Source organism: Apteryx mantelli, chromosome 1, assembly GCF_036417845.1.
Source record: "Apteryx mantelli isolate bAptMan1 chromosome 1, bAptMan1.hap1, whole genome shotgun sequence".
NCBI lineage: Eukaryota > Metazoa > Chordata > Aves > Apterygiformes > Apterygidae > Apteryx > Apteryx mantelli.
Window position 1 is genome coordinate 159,684,919 of NC_089978.1, and position 18,742 is coordinate 159,703,660.

Consider the following 18,742-nt stretch of genomic DNA (forward strand, 5'->3'; position numbering starts at 1 on the left):
ATTTGATTCTGTTCTCTTCTTTTACTGTCCACTCTCTTAGCATTTGTAGACTTAACCAAATTACTATTCTTTCATCTTCTAAATTTGTATGGTGTTCAATTAGATGGTTGTTTTAATATGAGGGAAGCTATTTAAGTAACTGAACACTGAACATTAGTTGCACTTAACTATTAATTATGAACATACCATGAATTATTATTTACACCATGATTAAAACACAGAGTTTACCTTCGAGCCCTCGTAAGAAAAAAACGTTTTCACCATGAAAGTGGTCAAATATTGGAACAGGCTGCCCAGAGAGCATGTGGAATGTCATCTCTGGAGTTTGAGTAGATGACCTGCAGAGGTCCCTTCTACCTAAATTATTGTATGATCATATGACGAGTATGCTTTTAGCAAGCTTGCCTGCTTCAGTGAGCCTATACCCAATCAATCCTATAATTATTAGACATAAAAGAAATTATCAGAAGGACTAAAGTTCAGGTGGGGCAGGGAAGCTGAAATTTTTTGCTATTGTTGTGTGAAAGATAGAGGACTTGGGAAGATCAATGAGATCTTCCTAAACAGAGTGTAGCATGTTAAATGTTCTGCCCAAAGATAAGCAGCTGCTTTTAGTGTGAATGTCTTAAATTCCTATATGAGATATCTTTTTGAAGTTAATTTCAGTACTGTACCTCATTTCTCTCCTAAAACAGTTGTACTTTCAAAGCTGAAAGAAAAAGTAGCTTGTGGAGTCTGCTCTAAACTCAAAACACTAGCAGACTGGAGGAAGTTGTAGTTTTACTAGCTTTTAATACTACTTTTGCTTTTCACTGATTTTCAGATTTAAGTTTATTCAATCCGTTTTATTAAAGGTTCAACTGTTGGAATTTATTTCTGGTGTAATAAATGTACCAGAAAATAATGGTTCAATTCTCTCTACTCCTCCTACACCAGTCAACAGACAGGACCAGGAGAATGTGAAGGTAAAAACTGTCTCTTTTGTACTGTTCTGTATATAAGCAAAAGTTAATACAAGGTGAAATATAACATAGTTTCCTTTTTCAATTAATGCTAGTAGAATTGCTGGCTTAAAATAGGGTGTGTGTATTCAAACTCTTATTACTTGTGTGTATTGCAGATGCGTGCACAGGGCTAAGTGCACAAACTTGCACTGTAGAAACTAGTCCTTTAATGGTAGCCACTTGATGTAGACTTATTCAATCTTGAAATACCAGGGAATACATTTTTTTGCAAGTATACTTGTCTTTCAAATGCTGCCTTTACTAAGAGTCAAATGATTTGCCCAGAGCTGCAAACTGAGGTGAGAGGTGAGGTAAACTTCTTGGGCTGGATTTTGTTAGCTTATATTCCTTTACATACAGAAGGAATCTTAACAGCAACAGCATTGGTAGCTGGAGCAAAGCAAACAAGATCTGCCTCTCCCAGTAGAGGACTGAGGACTGCCTGGGAATACTGGATTCTCTTCTCTGATTCCTTCAGCACCCTAAAACAAGAATCTCAGAAAACTATATGACAGGTGCCTGAAATACTAGAGCTCTTGTCATTTCCAAACTTGTTTTCCTCATGATAAGAGGCAGTTTCAACAGGGTGCTTGAGTATAATTCAGAAAATAGGTCTGAATAAGCAAGCAAAAGTCTCCCCAAGTGTCTGACACCAGGTTGAAAGAATGTTTCAAAGTGAAATGCCCTTTGGTGCTTACACATTTGTTACTATGGTTCTTCCCTAGATAGCCATTCTACCACCAATATATGGTTTCCTTAGTGATAGAACTTTGCCATGTGTGGTAAAAATATTTCTTGCCCTTTTTTCCTTCTCTTGACTCTGTTTTCTCAGACCTCATACCAACATATTTTTGACTGTCTACACTTTTGACCTATATTCTCTGTTGAGTGAGACATAGGTTTTCGGATTATCTTTCCTTTCATAAATGGTCGTGTGTGTGTGTGTGACAAAACTGTAATTCTTCAGTTCTGGGACTGTTGTTTGACAATGTTTTGCACCCTGTACAACAAAAGTAATTTTAATGTTATGTTTGGTGGAGTGGAGTTTTGTGGGTGGAGCTGGGTTACGATTTCTGACAAATCCTCAGTTAGTGGAGGTTTTGTGATTAAAATCCCATGGGTGTTGAGGGGAAAGAAAAATAGTGAATCTGAGGTGTAGCTGGAGGAATGTTTAAAATCTTGTCCTAGTTGAAGTTAATGGCAAATCCTTATGTGGTTTAATGGTGCTAATATTTTGCCTTAGGATAGAAAAGGAATATCTGTGAAGATTGTTCTAAGTAGAAAATTCAAAATAGAAATTGACAGCCAATTTTAGTAGTTAGAGATCATCCAAATACTTTGTGAATACTCAAGTATAGTATATGTAATTTTTAACACATATTCATCATGCTTGCTTTGATCAATGTTTCTAGAATCCTCATACATAGAGAATTAATTTGAAATTAAGCAAGGTGAAATTCTTACTTTTCCAAAAGTCTTATTAGTATGTATTTAATTAGCTTTTTTTTAAAAAAAAGAACATAATTTAGCAGTGTGAGGACTAATTAGTGTGATGCTTTGTTATGCAGGTGACACACTTGGCGAAGAAGTTTGTTTATTCATATTTAAGCTTGTTGGTGAATTCTAAGAATGATCTGGCATTGGCTCATATTCTAAATGTTCCTGATAGAGTACTTGGTAGAGAAGCCTTCACTAACCTGAAGCACGCTTCACGGAAGAGAAAAATGTCCATTTTTCTGGTATGTGTATCAAATGAAACTTGCTAGAAGAATCTAGTTTGGCATGAGGGGCATTTGTACTTAAAGTAGTTGGAGTCAGCACAGTGCTATCTCAAAAATAGTCAGAATTAGATGAGTAAGAATTCTCAAAGAACCCATGTAGTCTCTGATATTCAAAAGAATCAAATTTTGCATGCACAGTGGGCTGTGTGTAATAGACAACAGCAGTCCAAGGAAAAAAGTTCAGATATGTAACTGTTGCTGAAGCAACTGCATTCTCAGATTTTGTGGTTGAATAAATATGGAAAATTTGTGAAATCTCAATTCCAGGATTAATTGTTTTAGCTCCTGATGCTCTATTAATGTTGTGTAAAAGAAGGTTTGTGTTTGGACTGGATTTCTTACCTCTTCCTCAGAGCTGCCAAAGGGGAAGCTTCTCTACCGTGTAAAAAAGCCTTCTTTTCTGGCATCTGTATCATGGAGAGTCTTGCAAAGCCAAAATATTTTCCATTGGGAAAGCAAGATCCTATGAACTGTACTTTATCCACAGGAAATCTTTAACACAAGGCAGGAATACTGGCAGGTTTACTTTCTTTGCTAGAGTAATTCCAGTTGTACTCTTTCCAGTCCTAAGAGCTTTGTAATTTAGCTGTATAGTCGGAAAGTAAAATTTATTTGCAGAATTGATATTACTGCATCTGTGTCAAGCAAAATGGATTATTACCTCTACTTTCATTTTTCTAGAGAAACACTAAGCTGGCTATTCTGACTGTTGCCTTAAAATTTGAAGTGGTATGCTTTAAGTTATTCTGGTTTGGGGAGGTCTCTTGTTTTCAGGGTTGTAATACTATATAAAATGTATGGAAGCTTTCAGAACTGAGTACCTGTGATGATAGGAGCCTTAACTGTCCTAATTTTTCAGAAGTTTTGAGTATATATTAATTTTATTTGCACCTCTAAAAAACAAAACAAAAAAACCCCTACACTACTGATGTCAACTTCTATATGCTCACCTTGAAAAACATTCTCAGGCCATGGGCTATCCTCTGAATGTGAGAATAGCTTTTGTGAGGTCAGCATGTGCATTTAAACAGCAAAATAAAAATTATACCCTGTACTAATAAAGTTTTCTCTGAATTGGCAAAAGGCCAATGTAAAATATCAAATTGGTTGGGTCATTTTCATTTTGTTTTGTGGGTTTTGTGTACTGCTGCACTAATAAGTATTAATCTTGCAACTATTTATGGTGAGATGTACAAAACTTATCACTAAGAGACGTTCTATTGGTTTCAGATTACCTCTGCTGTCAACTAGCTCTCATACATTATTTGTACATTCACAGGAGAGGATCACTTTTTCAAAATACATATGTTTTGGGTAGGACTACTGTTTCATATTTCTACATATTTTTCTGTTGACAGATGGCAACATCTTTTATCAGAACTGTAGAACTTGGAGGAAAAGGCTATGTAACTTCATTATTTGATCCTTTAAGAAGCCATGTAAAGGGGCTTACAGACTTTGTTAATTTTATTGACAAGTTGGAAGAAGTTGTTGGTGAAGTCTTGGATCCAAGGTAATAGAATTTGTCTGTCCTGTTGAGTGCTTTATTTACCTTTTTTTTTCCCGTGTGCATATGTCTGGGTGAGGAGAAAGAGAGTAAAATCTAATTATTTACTTACAGACTATTTCACAGTAACTTTCTACATCTTAAACCTTCTTATTAGAAAATATAAATATTTTGAGGATCAATTGGTGTAAACTTTTAGATTTTTTAGGTTATTCTTTATCTTAAATGTTTAGCAAATCAGTGCCTGTATTTGCTTCATTCCCTAATTGTAAATGAACCTCCAAAAGATATCAGACTTATGGGTTAGATAAATACATAAATTGATATGTTTGTTACTTACACATAATTGACTCCTTTTCGTAATCTCGCTGTACTTATACAAAGGGGTCGTCTTTGCTGCTCCTCTTTCCTTGATATTAAGAACTGACAATTATATTTGTTATCTAGCCTTTTTTCCCTTTTATTTTTAACTACATATACCAAGTATAAGAATTTTCTTGGGAAGGCTGTGGTGAAATTACTGGTTTTGAGTATTTTTGAAGACCTGAGGTTAGTCTTTTAGGATGCCTCATAAATGTTACATTAATTACAAAGAGAAGCATGAGTACAGGATAGTCATTCCAAATAGTAAGTGCTGGCATTGGCATTAGGACAAAAAGAAAGACGAATTTTTCTTAAGCACTATAGAGAATGAGCTGTAATAGTCCTGTCCTCAATCCTAAAGAATTTTTTTTAGCTTGAACTGAGTCTAATCCACATGCAGTTCAAAACCAAATGTTATAAGCAAACCATAAGCATTACATAAATTACTGTTTAGCTTGCTCTGAAGCTGTAAGTGGGAAGTATTTTCTTATTTTTTTTCATTTTTTTTTCCTTCTGCTTTTTTGTTCTTTCATTCGAACCTCCTGGATGCTAGAGATGTGCTGTCTGTGTTTGTGATTAAAGAAATTTTTTGACCCAACATCTGATGTATGCTTTTTCTTTGTTTAAATCATGTCTCGCACACTATACATTTATAAAGATAAGAAATAGAAAAACATCTATGTGCATCAATTTATCTTTTTTGGGGCAGGAAGACCATTTTTTTTCCAGGCACCTACAGTTAAACAAAGGATAACATATAATGCTATATCTTGTTAACTACCCTTCTGTTTAAGGCATGTGAAGAAAATCAGAGTAAGATAGTTGTTGGTAATTATCAGTTTTGAATTGGGAGAATTGTCTAGAGTTTGGAAATTCTTTTAAGCATTGAGCTATTTATTCTGCTGCTTCCTTTTTTTATTTCTGTTGCTGTACCTGCTGTCCTTTTCTTCAAAGTCCTAGTTCCTATTGTCATTTGATTTAGATAGTACAACAGTCTGTCTCCCTTTGGGATATAAATCTTTTCAGCATCAGATTCTGGCACATTCATTAGGTTGCACATGTATGTTTAGTTGTCATTGGTTGCATCACTGACCAAGAACAGAAGTCAGCTGAACTTCTGTGCTGTTTCTAGTATCTGTTGCTGGGCTCTGTACAGGTTTTATAACCGCAAGATGTGAAATGCTGTATTATTTTTTTATTTTATATGTAGTAGCTCAGTGGTTAGAGTAATACAGCATTCAGTTGACTGTCTTTGTCTTTCTTGAAAGAATCTTCATTAGTATGCTGAAGTTCTCAAAGACTGTAGGACTAGGATATGGCTTAGAAACCTTAAGGAATCATGACACTGATGAACAAAAATAAACCACTACATTTTTCCCTCTGAAGTGTTTAGTAAGCCACATGAGTGGGAATGGTCTGTATGTCAAAAAGACGCTTTCCTTCATCTACTTGAATCATGTTCTTTTGCTTTAAAAACTTAGAAATTTAATTGAGGATATTGGACAATGATGGACTATGCTTAAGAATAGTTTGAACATAACAGATATAATGCAACCAAGTGTGTGCTGATCTGCTGAGAGTAAAAAGATTTTTTTATTGTCCTCCAGTCATTTGCCTAAAGAAGAAACTGAACAGTAGATGAGTGAAAGCTGTAGTAAAGAGTGGAAATTTAATGAAAGTACAATGATTTGATTCAAATGTGGCACAAAGTGCACTTCTCCTACTTCAAAGTTTGCTTACAAAGGTACAACAAACTTCAGTAGTTTCAGGGAGTATTCACTGAGCAGAACACATATATTTACAATTCTCTGGAATTTTGAGCTAGCTGAAGTTTGCCTCACCTCACTCTACAGATGTGTAAGTTTTGAAGAAAGAGATAAAATTTCAAGAGTCAGTAGCATGAGTGTTCCTTGAAGTTTTGGGGTGTTATAAGACTTGTAACCCTGCAGCTATTTACAGATTCTAAGTAGACTTGCTTGGACAAGCTTTATGTAATAAATGGAGAGCTTGTATAATCTACTTTTTGTACCTGTTTCTTGACAAGAAACATATCGATATTGCATTGTCAATGAAGTGGATGATTGTCATACACCTTAGGATCTGGACATTTCTAATGGTATAAATGAAAAAGTGCAGTATTCATCCATCATTCTGGAAGTCCTTCTCTTTCAGACCAGATAGTAATGCTTCTTGCATCCAGAAAGAACTCTTCTGGAATGGCATTTCTGTGAAGTTTGCAAAATCTATATATGATTTAAAACAAAGTGATGGAAAGGCATTTGTCCTATTGGTGGCTGCACTTGTGGGTACTTTGGTACTCCCCCCCCCCCGCCCCACCCCGATTTGGGCTCTGACTTCGTTGTAAGCACTAACCGCTAGGTGACACTATTGCACAGCTCACATTAGTAGCAGTTTAAGCCTAAAGGAGTGAGTATGACGCTTTGGAGTGGGTCTTCATGTCAGGCCCGTGAGCAGTCTTTCACAGTTAGTTTTAGAAGTTATACAGTTTGACTTGGGCATTCACGTGGATTAGTGCATTGAGCTTTCTCTGATAGGGGAAATGACATTTTTCTTGTGTTTTGCCTTTGTGAAGTTGTGATTACATCCGAAGATATAATACTGCTTTGGGAAAGAAAGCATATGAGACTTTATATGGTCTTGTGCTGAATGTTTGGGTTAATTGGATAACATTCACAAAGCCTTAGTCTTGCATCCTGAAGCTGTAACTCTGGATATGTGCACGTGCAAAGCAGTGTATATAGATAGCACTCTTTGAATTTAGGATCATAGAATAATTCAGGCTGGGAGGGACCTCAGGAAGTCTCAAGTCGAACATCTTTGCAGCAGCGTCAGTTATGAGGTCAGACTAGGTTACTCAGGGCTTTATCTGGTTGAGTCTTGCAAACCGCCAAGAATGGAGACTGCATAATCTCTTTTGGGCAACCTGTTCCACTGCTTGCATGTCCTCATGGTAAAAAGTTTTCCTTATATCCAGCTGGGACCTCTCTTGTTTCAATTTATGCCTGTTATCTCTTGTCCTCCCACCAAGCACCACTGTGAGGAGCCTGGCTCCATCATCTTGATTACTTCCTTGTAGGTATTTACAGAATCATACAATAGTTGAGGTAGGAAGGGACATCTGGATATTGTCTAGCCCAACCCCCCTGCCCTGCTCAAAGCAGTGTCAACTAGAGCAGGAGTGTGCTCCTGTGTCTCCAGGACTGTGTCTGGTCGGTTCTGAATAGTGTCCAGGGATGGAGACTCCATAACGTCTCTGGGCAACCTGTTCCAGCATTCAGCGGCACTAACAGTAAAGAAATGTTTTCTTATGTTCAGATGGAATTTCCTGTGTTTCAATTTGTGCTCACTACTTCTTGTTCAGTTACTGGATATTACTGAGAAAAGTCTGTCATCTTTACTCCTGTCTATCAGATATTTATACACACTGATTGGATTCTGTCCCCTCCCCCCCCCCCCCAAGCTGCCTTCTCCAGGATAAACCATCCCAGCTCTCTCAGCTTCTCCTCATATGGGAGATCCTCCAGGTCCCTAACTGTCTTTGTGGCCCTTCGCTGGACCTGTGCCAGTAGGTCCATGTCTGTCTTGTACTGGGGAGCCCAGAGCTTGACAGAGCACTTCACATGTGGTCTCACTAGTGTTGAGTAGAGGGGAAGGATTGCCTCCCTTAACCTGGATGTTGTTGGCCTACTTTGCTGCAAGGGCACATTCCTGACCCATGGTCAACTTGTTGTCCGCTAGGACCCCCAGGGCCTTCCCTGCAAAGCTGCTTTCCAGCTGGTCAGCCCCTGCCTGTACTGGTGCCTGAGGTTATTCCTTCCCAGGTGCAGGACTTTGCATTTCCCTGTGTTGAACTTCATGAGGTTCCTGTCAGCCCATTTCTCCAGCCTCTTGAGGTCCCTCTGAACATCAGCACAACCATCTGGTGTACCAGCTGCTCCTCCCAGTTTTGCATCCTCTGCAAACTTGCTGAGGGTGCACTCTGTCCCATCACCCAGGTCATTAATGAAGAGGTTAAACAGTATTAGCCCCAGAATCCACACCTATGATACCCCACTAGTGACTGGACTCCAGCAAGACTTTTTGCCACTGATCGCAACCTTCTGAGTCCGGCAGTTCAGCCAGTTTTCAAGCTACCTCACCATCCCCATATTTAGCTTGTACTTCATCAGTTTGTCTGAGAATGTTATGGGAGACAGTGTCAAAATCCTTAGTAAACTCAAGATAAACAGCATCTCCTGCTCTCTCCTCATCTACCAAGTCAGTCATTTCTTCATGGAAGACTATTAGGCTGGTGAAGTATGATTTTTCCCTGTGTAAATCAATGTTGACTACTCGCAATCACCTTCTTGTCCTCATGTGTCTGGAAATGATTCCCAGGATGAGTTACTCCACACCTTCCCAGGGGTCAAGGTGAGCCTGACTTACCTATAATTCCCCAGATCCTCCTCCTTGCCTTTCTGGAAGATAGAAGTGACTTTTGCTTTCTCCCAGGCCTCTGGGTCCTTTCCTCATTGACATGACCTTTCAAAGATGATCAAGAGTGGCCTTGCAATGACATCAGCCAACTTCCTTAGCACCTGTGGATGCATCCCATCAGCATGTACAAATCATGGATTTCTGTATGTCCAATTAGTTCAAATGTTCCCTAACCTCATGCTCCTCAACTGAGGGCAAGTCTCTCTTCCTCCGTACTTTCCCTCTGTTCTCAGGGGCCTGGGATTCCTGAAGGTCAGTCTTACCAGTAAAGACTGAGGTGTAGAAGACATTGAGTACCTTTTCCTTTTTCATGTCCTTTGTTACCCAATCCTCTACCCCATTCAGCAGCAGGCCCACATTTTCCCTAGTTTTGCTTTTGTTACTTATGTGCTTGTAGAAGCTCTTGTTGCCCTTCGTGTTCCTTGCCAGATTCAACTCCAGGTGGGCTTTGGCTTTCCTAACCTGGTACCTGCACACTTGGACAGTGTCTCTCTATTTCTCTCCAGGTCACCTGCCCCTCCTTCCACCTCTTGTGTGCTTCCTCTTTGTTTAAGTTTTGTCAGGAGCTTCTTTCATCTATGCAGGCCTCCTGCTGCCTTTGCTTGATTTTCTGCTGATTGGGCTGGACAGTTCTTGAGCTTGAAGGAGGTAATCTTTGAAATGTCAACCAGCTCTCCTGGACTGCCCCCACCCTTGTCTCCAGGGCTGTATCCCACAGAATTCTTCCAAGCAGCTCCCTGAAGAGGCCAAAATCCGTGGTTATGATCCTGCTTTTTTTCCTGCTCCCTCCTTTCAGGATCCTGAACTCCACTGTCTCATGGTCCCTGCAGCCAAGGCTGCCCTTGACTTTCATATCCCCAACCAGTCCGTCCTTCCTTTGTAAGCCTGAGGTCCAGCAGAGCACCTTTCCTTGCTGGTGCCTTAAACACCTGTGTTAGGAAGTTGTCATCAGTGCACTCTGGAAACCTCTTAGATTGCTTGTGCCCTGCTGTGTTGTCTGTCCAGTAAATAGCAGGGTGGTTAAAGTCCCCTATGAGGACCAGGGCCTATGAACATGCAGCTTCTTCCAGTTGTCTGAAGATGGCCTCCTCTACTTCTTTTTCCTGATGAGGAAGTCTATAGCACAACTTTAGCCATGTTGGTCTGCCTCCTAATCCTGACCCATCAGTTCTCAGATGGCTCATGCTTTATCTGCAGGCAGAGCTCCATGAATTCCAGCTGGTCTCTCTCATAAAGGGCAACTCCCCTTCCTCAGCTTCCTGTTCTGTCCTTCCTAAAGAGCCTATATCCATCCATCCATCCTCTACTGGAAGGCTGCTAGTAGGTGTGTGCGTGTGTCTGTCTCTGGCCCCCCCCCCCCAAGCCTTTTCTTCTCCAAGCTGAACAAGCTGATCCCTTAGCCTCCCCTCACAGGGCATGTGCATCAGTCCCCTGACCCTTTTGGTGGCCCTCTGTTCACTTGCTCCAGTTTATCAGTGTCTTTCCCAGACTGGGGGGCCCCAAACTGGATGCAGTATTCTAAATTGTCTAAATTCTGTGATTAGAGAGGGATTATCACACTCCTCAAACTACTGGCTGTGCTGCTGTCAATGCAGGCAAGGATACTGTTGGCTTGCTTTGCTGCCAGAGAAACACTGCTAGCTCACATTCGGCTTGCTGTTCACCAAGACCCCCAGGTCCTTTTCTACAGAGTTAGTCCCCAGCCTGTACCACTTAAAAGATCCATTTCTGAGTGCAAGACTTTGCATGTCCTGTTGAATTTCATATAGTTCCTGTCAGTCCATTCCTCCAGTCTGTCCAGGTCCCACTGAATGGCAGCCCTCGAGCATATTAACTGTTCCACCCAAGTTGGTGTCATCTGCAAACTTGATGAGCATGCACTTGGTCACTGCTTTCAGGTCACTAATAAAGTTATTAAATGGGACAGGTCCCAGGATAGACCCCTGCGGTACTCCATTTATCAGCCACCCAATACAGTACAACATGTTAACTGCTACCCTCTGAATCTGTTTGTACAACCAGATTTTACTCATCTAGTTGTCCATCCAGCCAGACTGTAGCATCTGAACTTGGATGTGAGAATACTGTTTGAGATGTTGAAAGGTGCTGAAAGGCTTGCTTAAAGTCTATGTCATCTGCTGTCCTTCCTGTGTCCCCAAATCCAATCATTTTGTTATAGAAGGCAAACAGGTTAGTTGGGCATGATTGAAGCTCGATAAATCCATGCTGTTACCAGTCACTATCTTCTTCTTTACATTCCCAGGAATGTCTTCTAAGGGAACTTGCTCCATGATTTTGCCAGGGACTGAAGTGAGGCTTGACAGATTTGTTGTTTCCCAGATTGTCCTTTTTGCCATTTTTGAAGATGGGTGCAACATCTGCTTTTCTCCAGTTGTTGGAGACCTCCCCTAATCTGCATGACCTTTGAAAGATGATAGAGTGTGGCCTTACAAGGACATCAGCCAGTTTTATTAGCACTCTTGGATGCAGCCTGTCTGGTCCCATGGACTTGTATGTGTTTTCTCAGTAATCTCTGACTTGATCGTCATCTACTGCTGGTAGTTCTTCTCCTTTGTGAAATCTTTCTGTAAGCATAGAGGCCTGGGAGGCTTTGCTGGAGAAGACTGAGGTATCAAGTGCCTCAGTTTTATCTGTCCACTGTCATTAAATCACTTGCTTCATTCAACAACAGCCCCTCATTTTCCTTCTTCAGCCTTGTAACGCTGACATAGCAATAGAAGCTCTTGCCTTTACCATTTCCCATAAATCTCAACTCTAAGTGAGCTTTGGCTTTCCTGACACCATCCTTCCATGCCTGAGCAGTGTTTCTGAATTCTTCCTTTGTAGCCTGTCCCTGTTTCCCTGTTTCCCTGTCCTGTATATTACCTTTTTGCATTGGAGCTTCATCATCCATTCCATGTTTAACCAAGCTGGTGTCCTTGTATGTCTACACATTTTCTTGAGTATTACAACAAACTGTTCTTGTGCTTGTGATATGCTGTCCTTAAAGATATGCTGGCTTTCCTGAGCTCCTTTGCCCTTCAGAGATGCCTCCCATGGGATCCCACTTGCCAGTTCGCTGAATAAGCTGAAGTCGCTCTCCTGAAGTCCATGGTCTATACTCTGCTGCTTTGCCTTCCTCACTCCCCTAGGATCTTGAACTCTACTATTTCATGGCCACTGCAGCCAAGTCTACCATTGATTTTTCACATACCCAAACACTTCCTTCTTATTAGTGACTAGCAGACCCAGCTGCATGTCACCCTGGTTGGCCCATTCAGTACCTGTACCAAGAAGTTATCCTTCGCACCGTCTGAAATTAACTGGACTGCTTGCATCCCACCATGATGCTCTTCCAACAAATGTCAGGGAGAATAAAGTCCCCGGTGAGATCAAGGGTTTGTGATTCAGAGCATTCTGAGACTGGAGTTGTTTTAAGAAGACTTTCTATTTGAGAATAGAATTAGACTGCTAATCTCTTCATATAATTCCAAATTAAAAAACTGGGTATCTGTCCAGTTCAGTTCTTATTAGGTTCTAAAATAAACTGCTTACCAAATCTATAATGAAGAAGAAAGCTGTGGGTTTTTTGCCTGTGACAGATGTAGCTAATGTGATGACTTGATGTTTATAATCTGTTTTAAGACACTTTTTCCCACTGCATAGCTTACATAACTATATGTCATATATTTTTTCCCCTCTGTTGGAGAAATTGGAATGAAAAAATAAAAATGCTGACCCTAGTATAATAGAATTTTGATATATTCTTTTCTGTTCTTGGAATGGGCTTCAGGAGTCTGTTCTGCTTTTTATCAGGTTTTGAATATTGTCCACATTCTCAGCTCTTTTTCTATATGCTACTTTAGTATTTTTTCACAAAAGATTTATTCCCAGAAAATAAGTAAAAATGCTTCTGCCTCATATTAACATTGCACACTTAGGCCCCAGTCTGTAAGAAGAGTTCTTGATGATGTCGGTTAGATTCTAGGTAGACAGAAGAGCTTGTTTATGTGATAATCTCAGTAAGAGCAAGATCTACAAGGCATGCAGTTAATCTCTTATATAAATCAGTGGCCCTTAACATAAGAAACAGGCTAGGTTGATAAGGAAAACTGGAACACAAATGCTGTAAGGTAAAAGAGCGCAAACAGGCATGAGCTCTGAGGTTTTTTTGTTTCTTTGTTTTTTAATAGAGGCACTCAGTGACAGAAGATGACTTATGACTTATAATGCTTAATATTAGGTAGAGTTTTACATTGAACTAGTTTTTTAAACTCCCATTAGAATCAATGGTGAAAACAAGGTATTTCTAGGATGTGATTTTATCTTAATGTAGGCATCTGTTTTTCTCTGGCTGGAGGACAGTGAGATGAATCCCACCTGAACTGTCTACTCTTCTTTTAGTGCTGGTTCACTCTGAGGATAGTTAGCCATTCCTTCAGTCAATTCTTATCAAAGCTTAAATGTCGTAAGTCTTTTAGATTTAACTTCACTGAAAAACAAGGATACTTAAAAGAGATAGAATCCGGAAGGTAAGAAGTGTCTTATTTCAGAGCCTCGTTCTTGGATAATTGTTCCTAAACAGACTTTCCAAACAGTCACCCTGGCAGGGTAGAAGAGAGATGGCACAGAGGTTCCTCAGTCTGAGAGAGGTTGCAGAAAATCAGTGAGAGAAGGATGGCATGAGGATGCTTACAAGGGAATAGGGAAACTTAGTAAGTTTTTGGTGTATGCTGTCCTCTCTGCTGTCAAAAGCTACAGAAGTGTGACTTGTTAATTTAGTATTTCCCAAATTATGATCTGGAGCTGTTCATAAGAATGAGTCAAACAAATGTGTCATTTAGGTTATTTCTATAGGTCTTTCCAGTTTAAAAAAAAAAAAAAAAAATTGATGGTAAGGGTCAGTGATGGCCAAAAGTGGCCAATGGGTGACAGTGATCAGCTGGTCTAAAATATTTGGGAATGATTAATTAAAAAAAAAGTTAACAGAACATTAAGTCTGTAAAGTTAAACACTTGGAGACTGTCTGTGAAGTCTTATTTCAGTCTCCTGAGAACCATGCATTAAAATAGTCTTGAATTGTGTGGTCACATGTCACCCCTTCACCTGACCCACCCAGCAGTCCTGCCTTATTTTGTGGATAGAAAATAAGAGAATAAATCAGGAAAGTAATGGAAAATAAATACAATGCAAAATGGGATGGAAAATAAATATAATAAAATAAATGAAGAATAAATCAGGATTGTGTAATGGACAGTGGTGTTTGTTGGACCCTTTCTTCATTTGTTTCAGGAGTTGGATTGTGGCATTGCAAAAGGGGAGGAGTACTTGGTTCTAGCTCTTCTGCCACAGATTTACTGGGCAATCCTGGATGAGCCACTGCTGGCCACTGTTGGACTTGGTTGAGTCCACTCAGTGGAAGATAACCACTGTGCTGTCAGATCCAGGCTTTGGGTCTGAACATTCCTTGCCAGTAGGTGGCAGATGGTAACTTTAAAGTGTGTTTTGTTTTGTTTTGTTGGTAAGCTTTATAATTATTCTAAAGCAGGTTCTTTGGTTATTTCTATCATAGATAAGGATAGCTGTGGGTTTTCCAGTTGAGGCTTCTTTCAGTTCATACCTCTTGAACAAGGAAATATTCTTGCACATGATTCAAAAGAGAAGAACATTTCCTGGTGTTTAAAAACAAACAAACAAAAAACCCCTGCTATCTTATAACATCTGTTATATTGGTAACTGACAGATATTTACTGCTAACTGGATTTGATAGGAGTCCTCCTTCTGTATGCCTCAAAAGCCCAAGGAGGTGAGAATGAAGCACTTTCTCCTAGAATATTTCATGTCAGCAGCCCGTTCTCTATTGCCTTAGACAAACGTCACTGCTTCTATTAATGTACCAAGTTGGTTCTTGAATTCAATTGTTTCTTGCTCCTTTTTCAGAATTAAGAAGAATTAAAATTCTTAATTTTTGCATCAGTCTGACTGATGAAAATAGTCAGATCAATCTAAAGGCAGATAACTTCATCCATGTAATTCCATATTCAGAATAAATCTTTGCTGCTCTCATAGCTGTTAGGAATTGTAAGGTGGATAAGTTTTCCACCTTCTTCAGTTCATATAAAAAATTACTATATAGCACTATGTCAAATATTTACAGTCCAGTTAAATTCAGCTGATTAACTGATTGTCTAGGTAATGTAAACATATAAAAGAGCAATGTATCAGAGTAATCTGGCATAATGTCTACTTTTATTAAATACGAGTTGCATTTTTTTAATCACATTTTCCTTTCATCTCTATGCTTTTAGTTGATCTTCCTTTAAACCTCACTAACGATGAGGTCCTACAAGTGGATTGGTAGTTGCTCAGGTCACTTATTATTTTAAATATAACTATTATTTTTACTGTTGAATTAGTTTAATTCCATCTTTAAGGTACTTATTTCTTAAGTTTTTTGATGCAGTGAATTGTCTTTTCTGGGAAACACATGATATTCCGCTGCCACAGAAAGGACAATATGAACTTGGACAGTGCCCTAGCCATCTCCTTGTGTGCTGTAGATGGCATATATAACTGTTGAATACCTCTCCTATTCAGACTGGATTGACTGTACGTTTTCAAACTATAAGACTGATTAGTTAGGGTTTTCTAAAAGAGCTTTGAAATATTTACGACATAACACAAATGAAGTGGATTCAACATTTTTATAAATATATTCAAGCCTTTAATAAAATCAAATCTCACATCATAGCATATTCTGTTATATCCTGGTGTAAAATGGCACAGTGTTTCAATACTAATCCACACACACATTAGATCAGCATTTTATGCCTTGGCCTGTTTATATGAATTCTAGCTGAAGTATGAATAAACTTTTCCTTTTCTTTGCTCCAGCTAGTACTGTGTATATCTGATGGGCAACTGGAACTCTTTCCTGGAAAAGAAGAAGGAATATGGGAAGAAAGAGATTAAATGAACTTTACTTCTAATAGCAAATATCCTCAGTTGGCATTGGGTAGTAGAGGCAAAAAAATAAACATAGAGAATGTGTTTTTATCAAGATTTTTTCCTTGGTGAAAAGCTACAGTGTAATCAAAAATTGCATATGCTACATAGTGCTTAAATTAAGGGCATGTTTACATGAATTAACTAATGCCCAGCAGTGTATAGAATAATCTGTATTCTTCTAGGCTACTTATATAAAAATGTGTGGAAATTATAATGTGCATAAGTTCCCGATTTCTGTAGACAGAAAGGACTGGCTTGCAAAATTAGTTACCTTCAGTCAATCCCTTCACCTGCTTGTTTGCCTTGCTGAGTTCTAGGTTTAATGCAGTTTTTGTGGAGCAGATGCTGCTTAGTTAATACAATACTTCTCTTATTTGAGGGTATTATTTTGGAAAGTGTCAGTTAAGGGCAGAGGGAAATAAAGCAGTTTGGCAAGAAGTATCAGGAGCCTTGGCTACAGTTCCTGTGTGTATCTCTGAGACAAATTTCTTCAGAAATTTCTTCAGCAATACTCTCTTCTTACCTCTTGACAGCTTGCACTGCATGCTTTTTTTCCCCCCTTGAACTTTTCATTCTCTTGTGGTTAGACTGAACTGTGTTTTTTGGAGCAGTGGCACACCAGCATCACTTCTTTTTCTTTTTTTTTTTCTTCTTCTTTTTTTTTTTTTAATACTATCCTTTCTAAGATGAGATAGTTCTTGACCTGCGTGCAGAGAGACTTCACATAGCAACTGTTCTTTTGGCTAACTGCATGCATTATGCTTAAACTTTTGCAAAACAGAATCTTTTTCTATTTAACTGATCCCACAAATCTAATGTGAATTGGATTGTATTTTACTATTATTAAATGAATAATCTTTAAAAGATGAAACTGAGAATTGTGTGGCAATAGTTGGGTCTGAGTACCTGGAAAAAGCCAAAGAAGTTTCAAGTTAGCTTCGGAGTTTCTAATTTATTTACAGGAGTTTTGTTCAGCCAGAATAACCCAAAACAGCAAGATCTCTGGCCTCATTCCCTCCATGTAATTTAACAGAAAACAGTATAAACAAACCAGTTTTCCTATATTGACTCAGTCCCTGTCCTTCCCTTGCCCTGCCCCTTTATTTTACATTTTGGGGTATGAATCTAGATAGGCAGAGTTCCATTTGATGGAGACAGTTGTAGCTGGAATTCTAGAAATCCTCTTCAGGTTTTAATATGTACAAAACATAGTTGTCTTTGAGTTCACGTGATATCCTTTTAGAAGTAGCAGGCAAGAGCTACTGAGCATGGAGGAAGTTGAAATACTAGCAATCATCTCACTCTTGCCTATGTCACCTAAAGCATCAACGGCATTAGCACTGTTGAGTGCTTTTGTTTTGTTTTGTTTGGCAGAGGTGTGATTTGCAGCATCATAGACTCACCTGAAATTTCTTCCTTAAGTGCCAATAGCAACTCAGACTTCAGGATGTGTGAACAAATACGGAGTGGTTTTTTAGTCTGTGGTACAGTAACACCAATACTATTGGTGTCTGAACTAGATAGATTGGAGTTAGGCTATACTTAAAATGCTGCATTTCTGCTTTTATTTGGATTATAAACCTAACTGTAGAAAAACAAAGTAAAACATCAGTAATTCTGAAGTTACATGCAAGATTTAACAGGCTACTTCTTTCTTTTCAGATGATGGGATTTAAGTTTGGCCATCCTGTACAATGACTATTTGTTGCAGGAACATGGGTAGTGTTTCCTCAAGTCTGAGAAAGAAACTGTAGGTTAATTAGAGAAGGAAGATAAATTATTGCAACAGATCTTGAAGTGGGATGACTGTAGAGGAAGAATTCTTAGAGCAGGAGCTCTAGATGAACAGAATTGCTTTTGCTGACATTATACTTATGCTTTATAAAACTGTAACTTGAAAGAGTTGTGTACGAGGTGGCAATCCTGTCCTGAGTCAGGAAAACAGCAACTGCTTTTGCACCTAGCAAGGAATCACATACACAAGGGCTTAAAAAAAAAAAAAAAAAAAAAAAAAAAAAAAAAAAGGCAAGCAGCTCTGACAGGAAATCAATGTCTTAGCTGAACTTAGCATCACAAGTTTAAAAGGCCTGCATTGGAGATTTTTTGTCAAGAAAGTGGTGACTGGAAAACTGGTTTTGTTTTGTTTTTTGCGAGTCTCTACTGTTCTTGCATAGAATCTACATTTTTTTAAAAAATTGTGAAAAAGTGCTTGTCGAACAAAGCATCTTGTCTCCGGCACTGGCAATAAATAGGTGCCCTATAACAACATAGCAAATGTTATATGATACTTCTCCCAAGTGTTGTCTCAGTCTCCTAATTTCGGTTGGGTATATTTTCTCAACATGTGGAGTTCTGCCTTTTTTGGGAGGTGGGGAGGGATAAGTTTTCTGTACAAATTGTTTTCTAAAAAATGTGTCCTTGTAATGCTTTCTTATTTGCCCAGACACAAGTAGTGGTAAAACAGTCTCTTACTTAATTTCAATCTTTTGCCCTCTGGAGATATCTTCTAGATTCTTTTAAGCCTTCATTTAATATTTTAGTTTTGTTTGTTTCCACACATTATTCACTCATAACACTTATTT

General features: G+C 38.8%; 1 protein-coding gene across 1 annotated transcript in view; it reads left to right on the forward strand.

The window, feature by feature from the left end:
- The window catches only part of PARPBP (PARP1 binding protein), a 57,911-nt gene that overhangs the window by 19,762 nt on the left and 19,407 nt on the right, over window positions 1-18,742 (forward strand). The window contains exons 3-5 of the mRNA XM_013947260.2: window positions 855-965; window positions 2,573-2,743; window positions 4,144-4,298. Of these exons, the coding sequence (XP_013802714.1) occupies window positions 855-965; window positions 2,573-2,743; window positions 4,144-4,298 (437 nt within the window). The remainder of the gene's footprint in view (window positions 1-854; window positions 966-2,572; window positions 2,744-4,143; window positions 4,299-18,742) is intronic.